The sequence below is a fragment of the Trifolium pratense genome, linkage group LG7 (assembly GCF_020283565.1).
Source record: "Trifolium pratense cultivar HEN17-A07 linkage group LG7, ARS_RC_1.1, whole genome shotgun sequence".
Taxonomy (NCBI): Eukaryota; Viridiplantae; Streptophyta; class Magnoliopsida; order Fabales; family Fabaceae; genus Trifolium; species Trifolium pratense.
The window spans coordinates 37,453,326-37,463,439 of record NC_060065.1 but is presented as its reverse complement, the minus strand read 5'-3'; the positions used below and the strand labels follow the sequence as shown (position 1 = coordinate 37,463,439).

General features: G+C 34.0%; 1 protein-coding gene across 1 annotated transcript; it reads left to right on the top strand.

The window, feature by feature from the left end:
- The first annotated feature begins 4,621 nt into the window (after positions 1-4,621).
- Positions 4,622-9,855, top strand: LOC123895247 (receptor-like protein kinase HSL1). Its single transcript, XM_045945504.1, has 2 exons — positions 4,622-7,533; positions 9,150-9,855. Exons 1-2 carry the CDS (start codon positions 4,929-4,931, stop codon positions 9,542-9,544), a joined length of 3,000 nt encoding a protein of 999 aa, XP_045801460.1. The 5' UTR covers positions 4,622-4,928; the 3' UTR covers positions 9,545-9,855.
- The last annotated feature ends 259 nt before the right edge of the window (positions 9,856-10,114 follow it).

The window sequence follows — 10,114 nt, the reverse complement described above, 5'->3', positions numbered from 1 at the left end:
TTAGAAGTTAGACTCCGACCACATGCACTATTTTCTATTTCTTAACAATTTTTTTAATAAGTGTAAAAAAAAATTAGAAAATTAAAATATAGAGAATTTAAATTCTTTTTCCTTAAGATTTCACTTTCCCCAACATTTTTTTTGGAGTAGTTGAGAAAATAACAAATTTTTTGAACGGAAAATATATTATTAATAGTAAACAGGTTTCTGCACAAGACAAATAAAGATCCATAAAAAAGGAGCTACAAACAAATGTGCCGCATATAAACGAAACACCAATGAAAATACAAAAAACAGACACATCTAAGGAGGTCTAATTCTATTCACGTTTTTAGAAAGACAATTCTCAGCTTCCAGACCACCAGAACACGAAATTTCGAGACCACAAAAGAAAACAGTGGTGGGCGGCCAAAACACCCAGCAGAAGAAAACAGAACACGAAACTCGAAGACCACAAAACCGACGCCGGAAAAGAAGAAGAAAGCACGAACCAGAGAGAAAGGACCAGCTGGCGCCGATTCTGACAAGGTGGTGCGGAGGGCTGACCGCATCCTCGTTCGCATAACCACCACCGCCTTGTCTACATTGTGAAGAGAAAGATTTGGATTTGAGAGAGATGGAGCAGATTTAAGGATTTAGAGATCGGTCAGAGAGAGAAAGTTCTTTTATCTCGGTTCTATTGAGAGAAAATAACAATTGAGAAACATAGCTCATATAATTGTTTAATCGTTTAAAGAAAATGTCGAAAACTATTAATTGAATCATATGCTAACTTTTCAATTCGACAACAATTTTAAAATTATCTCCATCAGAAAACCTGTGGGGTACACAAGGTGTGTTTTCCGCTTCCAACCAAATTTTCTCCGAAATCATAAATCAAACACCTGACCACATACTTAAGAGGACCAAAACTCTTACTACTTGAACTAATTTATTCTTGATATACTTTTATGAGTTAATCAAATCAAGCAAACTGCATATATTTTTATTCTCTAGAACAAACATTTTTTCCCCAAAATTGATTAAAATAACACTAGAAACACTCCTATTTATCACAACGTACGTGAACAGTTTTCTTCTAGGCTTCCTCATTAGTTGGCCCACCTGAGAGTCACAAGTACAATGTATGCCAGCTTTTCTTCTTGGCTCTTTTCAATTATTTTTTTTTTCTTTGGAAGGAGGATTAATTTTTGGTCATTAGTGGTTTTTCAGAACAATAACGCTAGTTTCAGAATAATATTTTGTGCAATGTTTTTTTTTCTTAATATTTTGTGGTGTGAAGTCCCGATACTCCAAAATAGCAAAGTATCATGTTCAATATGTACTCGGTACCGATATTCATCCGATACTTTTCGATACACGTATCGGAGAAATATTGTATCGGAGAAGTATCAGCAATTAATATTATTTTTTTAAATAAAATATAATCAATATTTGTCGGATACTTCTCTGATACGCGTATCGATCAAAAAAGTATTGGACAATTAATGCTCTTTGATGATAGAAACGTAGGAAAGGAGACTGATACAATTCGTTATTTCTCTTAAGTATTGAATGTTAGAGTATGATGTTACCAACTATGTCTTTATTAGCTTTTCTTCTTGTCATAACTTGAACTCTGAACCTCCAACTCCTTAACCCTTAGCTCAACTAGCTTAACCAGTTAAGCTACCCATCCCACCCCGTTTTGGGTAGTACTTAACTTAATATATGTAATTGTCATTTGTTTTCTTATTTTGAGTATAATTTGAATGTTAATTTTTATCATTATCGATTTTAGTTATGTTTATATATTGTGTATTTATATATTTAATTTTAAATTTAATTTTTAAATAACTTATCCTGAATGTGTCGTATCAGAAATTTTGAAAATTTTCGCGTATCACCTTATCGATATCGTATCATATCGATATCGTGTCACGTACGAGGATTTCGTAGATTTTGTGTAATGTTGTTGTTACCATAAAGTGACAATAACTACTTACAAAACCGTACATAACAAGTTGAAGAAATGCTTTATTATAAGTTACGAGCAGGCATCATAAATTGATTGAATCAATTAATATATAGAATTGCTGAAGAGGTTGCAAGACAGATTTTAAATTTAATATTCATTTTTTTCATGCAATTTAATATTCTATATGTGCCGCACGTTATGACAAGTGTGAGTTAAGTCCCACATTGTTTAAAAAAATGTAGGTTGAACATTTTATAAGTGAGATGACCCATAACCTAACACCTTAAGGTTTTGGGTTTAAGTGTCATATCCAACTCACTTGTGAAGTTGTTTATAAGCTCAATGTGGATGATCCCGGATTGCTCCATCTTGATGACCCAATAGTCTATTTTTTAGATACATTACACTTGCACCGCCGTTGTCGCTGTTCAACGGGACACGCCGCCTGACCACCTTTGTCAGGAAAACTTTCGATACAAGGAGCCGGTCGAACCACCAGCTCTGATACCACTGTTAAAGTTTTGGGTTAAAGTGTGGTGTCCAACTCACTTGTGAAGTTGTTCTTGAACCCAATGTGGATGATCCCTCGATTACCCCTCATCATGCAGGTTTCACAATTTTATGTAAGACTGGTTTTAAAATAGTGAAATTTACATAAATTTTATGGCAAATGGTAACGAGTGCCTCCGGGGCACTCTTTAAGACATTAAATAGTAAGTTTTTTTAATAGAATTTTTATGAAAATACTTAAAGTCAACGCATTGAAAATTGTAGAGTTTAATTTTTTGAATTCAAATTTTCTTTAAATGAAATGCTTAAGAGTGCCCCAGGACACTCATTAGCAAGACTCATTATTTAATAAGAGAGTGATTATTAAAAAAAAATTATTAAAGTAAATATTATCGGGAAATTATTAAGTTTGATCTACATGTTAGACTACACATTTAATATTTTATACTAGTACATTAAATTCAAAAAAATTATATTTACCTTTTTTTTTTAACATGTGTCCTTATACTCCCTTCGGTCCTTATTATAAGAAACACTTTGACAAAATCACACAGACCAAGGAAGGTAAATTTTCTCATTAATGATTCTAACATTTTATGTTATATTCCAAAACTAACCTTTGACTAGCATGAGAAATAGGTCTCTCTAATTAATGCACTAGCATTATAATGAATTATTTGATTGTATTTAATAAGGGTACAAATGGAATTGTGTCAAAGTGTTTCTTATAAAAAGGACCAAATAAAAATTCCAAAGTGTTTCTTATAAAAAGGACCGGAGGGAGTACATGTTAATATAATCCTAAAAATAAATATAGAGGTGTCACACAAGTGGAGATTTTCTCCCCTACAATCTAAATTTACCTCGAATAACGTTTCAATCAATATTTTATTTTCTTTTTTTGGGTCATGTTAACTTGTGCCCTAATGACACATGTTAAGCTATCTAAAAATAGAAATATAGCATTTAATGATACAAATAATTTAATATTTAGATAATTGAATACACCACAAGTTCAATAAATTTTTTCCACATTTATCTTCTTAACATGTACCCTTAAGGACACAAATTAACATTTTCCTTTTTTTTTTTTTTGCAATATACGGTTCGAATGAAATTTAATGGTGGAAATCTATACTGGTTTTCAGAGTATCTAGACATTTAATGTTAATGTACAATTTTATTGAAATATGTGTATTTAACTTCTTAAGTAAATTTTTTTCAGAGTATCTATACTGGCATACAATGTTGCCTAGGTACGGGTACGGTACCGGTACTGGTACGCGGTACGATATTTTTAGAAAATTTAAGGTACGGGTACGTTAGTATAAAATATTAGAAAAATTATTTTTAAGTGAATTATTATCATCATGCTTTGAAGATTTAATTTTTTTTGTCTATCGTCTTAACTATTTTCATAAAAAATGAGAGATAATTGAAATATAATAAAAAATTATAATATTTTAAGAGAATTTTCAACGGTCAATATGTTTTTTCCGTATTCATCATCATAAATCAACCAAATAAAAATGGGTACGGAATCGGTGCGTACCATACGAGTACCATGGAGTATCCGGTACTGATACGCACCCGGTACGGGTACTTCACCGTTTTAGGAGTACCCATGCTACATAGCTGACATATGTTAAGGAAACAAAAATAGAAATAATATATTGAAATATGTGCATTTAACTTCTTAAGCATTAAATTTTTTTCTAACAATAAATGCAATTTTATATATTGGGTGCTGTTAACCTGTGCATACATAGCATATGTTAATGTATCTATAATTAGAAATTTGCATTTAATATTACAAATAAATTTAACGCTTAAAAGATATAATACACATGTTTCGAGAAAGTATTTCTATATTTATATTCTTAACATGTGCCTTAGATGCACATGTTAACATTTGGCTTATATATTTAGAACCTTAACATGTGACTTTTGTGCACATGCTAACATCACCCTTTTATTTATTTATTTATTTTTTTTTTGGCTTTCAACAATTTTATTTTTAGTAACACAAGTAGAATTATTATAGTACTATGAATGATTAGATTCATGCAATAAAACTTACCGGTACTTTAAATTGACTCAATATGAATACAGGACCAATTAAACTAGTGTTTTGTCTTAATGAAAGTGTATTGTTTACGTGGACAAAAGTAATTAAATGATTCTATAATATCGATAAACCTGTCGCAACCCATCAAATCATTTCAACTCTCAGACCTCTTATAGTGAAAGAAAACAGAGAGATAACATCAAAACCAATCACTACCACCACAGTAGTACCATTCTTTACTTTACTACTACAACACAACACAACACAACAATGGCAAAACACAAGGAACAACCAAACCAAACACAGTACTAATCACATCAAAACCAAACACAAACACAAACACAAAAACAAAAAACAACACACTCTCTCTGTTTACACACACAACACAACACAATGCTTCATCATCTATTATTCATGTTCCTCTTTCTCTTCCTCCTCCTCCTTCAACCACCAACCATTACCTCTCTCTCACAAGAAGGTTTCTACCTACACCAATTCAAACTCTCCCTAGACGATCCCTCCTCTTCTTTATCCACCTGGAACAACAACCGTGACCAAACACCATGCACTTGGTCCGGCATAACCTGCGACGACAACAAAACAGTAACAAAAATCAACCTCTCAAATTTCAACCTCTTTGGTCCACTTCCAACTTCAATCCTCTGTCGTTTAACAAATCTCACTACACTAATCCTAACCAACAATTCCATCAACCAAACACTCCCTTTAGATATTTCTCTTTGCACCTCCCTTACTCATTTAGACCTCTCTCAAAATCTACTCACCGGTACACTCCCCCACACTCTATCAAATCTTCCTAACCTCCGTTATCTTGACTTAACGGCTAACAACTTCTCCGGTGAAATACCTAACTCTTTCGGTAAATTCCAGAAACTTGAAGTCATTTCGTTAGTTTATAATCTTCTAGATTCTTCTATTCCTGCTTCTCTCGGAAACGTAACTACATTGAAAACTCTTAATCTCTCTTATAATCCGTTTCAACCGTCGCATATTCCGCCGGAGATCGGAAACCTAACTAACCTTGAGATTCTATGGCTTAGTTCATGTAATCTTGTTGGTGTTATTCCTGATTCGTTTAGGAATTTGAAGAAACTAAGTGTGTTTGATCTTTCTATGAATAATCTTGAAGGTTCTATTCCGAGTTCGCTCACTGAAATGACGAGTTTGAAGCAGATTGAGCTTTATAATAACTCGTTGTCCGGTGAGTTACCTGCCGGAATGTCGAATCTTACTTTGTTGAGGCTTATTGATGTTTCGATGAATTCTATCGGTGGTGTTATTCCTGATGAGTTATGTAGATTACCGCTTGAGAGTCTTAATCTTTATGAGAATCGATTCTCCGGTGAGTTGCCGGCGAGTATAGCTGATTCGCCGAACTTATATGAGTTTAAGATTTTTACGAATTTGCTCACCGGTGAGTTGCCGGAGAATTTAGGGAAGAATGGTCCGTTGATATGGTTTGATGTTTCGAATAATAAATTTTCCGGTAAGATTCCGGCAAGTTTGTGTGAGAAGGGAGCGTTGGAGGAGTTATTGATGATACATAATTCGTTTTCCGGGGAGATTCCGGAGAGTTTGGGTAGGTGTCGAACATTGGCGCGTGTTAGGTTGGGTTTTAATAGGTTGTCTGGTGATGTTCCGGTGGGTTTGTGGGGTCTGCCGCATGTGTATCTTCTTGAACTTGTTGATAACTCGTTTTCTGGTTCAATTGCTAAGACTATTGGTGGAGCTGGAAATTTGTCTTTGTTGACTTTATCCAATAATAATTTTTCTGGTGTGATTCCTGAAGAGATTGGAAGATTGGAAAATCTTTTGGAGTTTTCTGGTGGTAATAACAAGTTCAACTCTTCATTGCCTGAGAGTATTGTGAATCTTTCCCAGCTTGGGATTCTTGATCTTCACAATAATAATCTCTCTGGGGAGCTTCCAAAAGGGATTCAATCTCTTAAGAAACTCAATGAGTTAAATTTGGCTAATAATGAGATTGCTGGTAAAATTCCTCAAGAAATTGGGAGTATGTCTGTGCTAAATTTTCTTGATCTTTCTAATAATCGATTTTCCGGAAATGTTCCTTTGAGTTTGCAGAATTTGAAGCTGAATCAGCTAAATTTGTCTTACAATAGTCTTTCTGGAGAGATTCCACCTCTTATGGCTAAGGATATGTATAGGGATAGTTTTATCGGTAATCCCGGTTTGTGCGGATATTTGAAAGGTTTGTGTGACAAAGGGGAGGGTAAGAGTACAAATTTTGTATGGTTACTTAGAACTATTTTCATAGTTGCAGCTTTGGTTTTAGTCTTTGGTGTGATTTGGTTCTACTTCAAGTACATGAATATCAAGAAAGGTAGATCTATTGATAAAACAAAATGGACATTGATGTCGTTTCATAAACTGGGTTTTGGTGAAGACGAGGTCTTGAATTGCCTTGATGAAGATAATGTCATAGGAAGTGGATCGTCCGGGAAAGTCTACAAGGTTGTGCTTAAAAATGGAGAAGCTGTTGCCGTGAAGAAGATATGGGGCGGGGTCAGAGTGGAAACGGAGGGTGGAGATATTGAAAAGAATCAATTTCAAGACAATGCTTTTGATGCAGAGGTGGAAACTTTGGGAAAGATTAGGCACAAAAACATTGTCAAGCTATGGTGTTGCTGTACCACGAGGGATTGCAAGCTATTGGTTTATGAGTATATGCCAAATGGTAGTCTTGGTGATATGCTTCATAGCAGTAAAGGAGGGTTGTTGGATTGGCCAACTAGGTATAAGATAGCTCTTGATGCTGCAGAAGGCCTATCTTATCTGCATCACGACTGTGTTCCTCCTATTGTTCATAGAGATGTGAAATCTAATAACATCTTGTTGGATGAAGAATTTGGCGCAAGGGTTGCAGATTTTGGGGTAGCTAAGGTGGTCGAATCCAACGGGAAAGGAACTAAATCCATGTCTGTCATAGCTGGCTCTTGTGGGTATATTGCACCAGGTTAGCTCAAACATCATGCTATTATTTCCACTTTGTCTTCATGTTTAACCTTTATTTTGATGAATATGAGATACAATGAATCGGTGTTGTACTATACTACTTATGCTTAACTCATAATCACTTCATTAGTTTATTATCATTTATTAATTTGAAAAAGATTTGGAACTTTGTGCTAGGGGTGTGCATGGTCGGTTTTTCTCCAAAACCAAAACCAAACCATTTATAAACCATTTTTTTGGATTAGTATCTATAACCAAATCCACATTTTATTTAAAACTGGTTATCAAACTAGTTATAAATATGATTATGGTTACGTAACCGGTTAAATTTGTAAATCCGATTTTTAAATTGGTTATTTATCAAATTTAGTTTAAAACGGATATTTCTTAAATTCAATTTTAAATCTAGTTACTAGTTATTTTTTGGTTTGGGACCAATTATCCTCCAAATTCATTTTTTTTTCTTTATTAAATCTCTTCACGTGCTTATTGTCAAAAAAAACATTTTAAAAAAAATGCATATAAAAAAATATAAATGCAAATTTTTTTAAAAAATAAAAAAGAAGGAAGGAATATATAAAAATATAAATATATAAACTGGGAAAAATATATAAATATAATGATGAAAAAAAAACTGAAACACCAAAACGGAGAAAGAAAGAACGGGGATCGCCGTTGCGGCGCCGGCCACGACCGCCGTGAGCGCTATGTTCATCTTTTTCGGCATAATTGCGCCTCCACCGTCTCATTCTCTCTCTCTCTCTCTCTCTCTCTCTCTCTCTCTCTCACTCTGCGTGTGTTTCTTCCTCTATAGTATTTCAGATCTGCATTTTGTACATGATTGGAAATCGAATCGAAGAAGAATATGAAAGGGATGGAAGCTTGCCGCCGTGACTCCGGCCACGTCCGTCGGCGCGTTTTGATCACTTTCCGTTCTCCATCACTCTCACTTTCTCTCTGTTTCTCTCTCCCTCTCTCTCTGTCTCTCTAATTTTGCAGGTTATATCAATTTTTTGTTGTGTGTTTTCAAATCTCATGGAATTAATCTATATTTTTTTTCCAATTTTGTGAAATCTCCAAATGAATGAAATTGGGGTTGTTGATTTTGATTTATGCAGATAACATCAACAGAGAATAAACTAAGATATTGGTTTATTGATTTTTTTTTAAAAAAAAAATAATAAAATTGGTTTTGGATATGGATATCCGGTTAAATAATCGGTTTTCATATTTGGATAACCAACCATATGTAAATGGATTGGTTAAATTTCATTTTAGAATTAACTGGATTTTTAAGATTGGATTTGGATGTGGTTGTGGATTTTGCATTATAACCGATTATTTTGTGCACCCCTACTTTGTGCAAGTCATGGAATGCTAAGTATGTGTATAGAAGATCTATACAGGGTAGCCTATAAATATATCAACTTCATATGCCATTTGGTATCAAATTGTTTATTTTTTGCTTGCAGTTGGCATTATTTATACATCATTTTATTAACACCTGATTGTCTTTTGAAATAATTGCTATTAGCTTCCAACTTCCTAGTCTAGTCTAATAGAGTGATAATGTATTCTTTTGGAGCCAAACTAACATATGATTCTTACCTTTTGCAGAATATGCATACACACTCAGAGTGAATGAGAAGAGTGACATATATAGTTTTGGTGTTGTTATCCTTGAGTTAGTCACCGGAAGGAAGCCGGTAGATCCTGAATTTGGGGAAAAAGATTTGGTTATGTGGGCATGTAACACCTTGGATCAGAAAGGTGTTGACCATGTGCTTGACTCACGACTTGATTCATGTTTCAAAGAAGAAATTTGCAAGGTCCTCAACATTGGCCTAATGTGCACTAGTCCTCTTCCAATCAACCGGCCTGCAATGAGAAGAGTAGTGAAGATGTTACTAGAGGTAGGAGGCACGGATAGCCAAACCAAGTCTTCCCAGAAAGCTGGAAAGTTGTCACCATATTACTATGATGATGCATCAGATCATGGAAGTGTTGCTTAATTTTGTTCAAGGGTTGTGATTATTTAATTCAGAAGAGGAGGTTGAGAAGTTCTAACTAAGCTTTTCTTTTAGTTTTTGCTTATTGCTTATTACAGTGTTAACTTCTCCTCCATGTTTTCCACGATCATGATTTGCTTGACAAAAGTTGGTTAAAGAAAAGGGAAGATAATTTATTTTAAGAGGGTTTAAAATAGATATAGAATCATGGCAAGTTGGTGTTTATTACCATATGTAATGTAAAGTTGGTGGACATGAAGACCCTTCCCTAGTTAATTTAAATTTGAATCTGCATTTGCATTTATATCTCGTTATACTCATAAGTGTGAAATTCTGACTGTTAAAAAGATGTGACTCTGGTATCTATAGTACTAATTTCAGATAACTTGAAACTCATTATAAAAAACGGTCCCCACATTTAGAATCTATAGTTAAATCATGCTCAAACACTGATAAATTTTTGAATGTTTCCTCTTTCCAGTTAGTAAATTCTTCGACTGTCATATGCGTGAAAATTTACATCTTGCAGTGCTATCAGATATGTGCTGGGTACAGCTAGATGAAAATTTGAGT

Bases quoted from the DNA above. Each gene is read 5' to 3' on its own strand.
- LOC123895247 (XM_045945504.1), top strand. From the start codon at position 4,929: ATGCTTCATCATCTATTATTCATGTTCCTCTTTCTCTTCCTCCTCCTC. The intron at 7,534-9,149 runs GTTAGCTCAAAC...TACCTTTTGCAG, and splicing joins TTGTGGGTATATTGCACCAG to AATATGCATACACACTCAGA.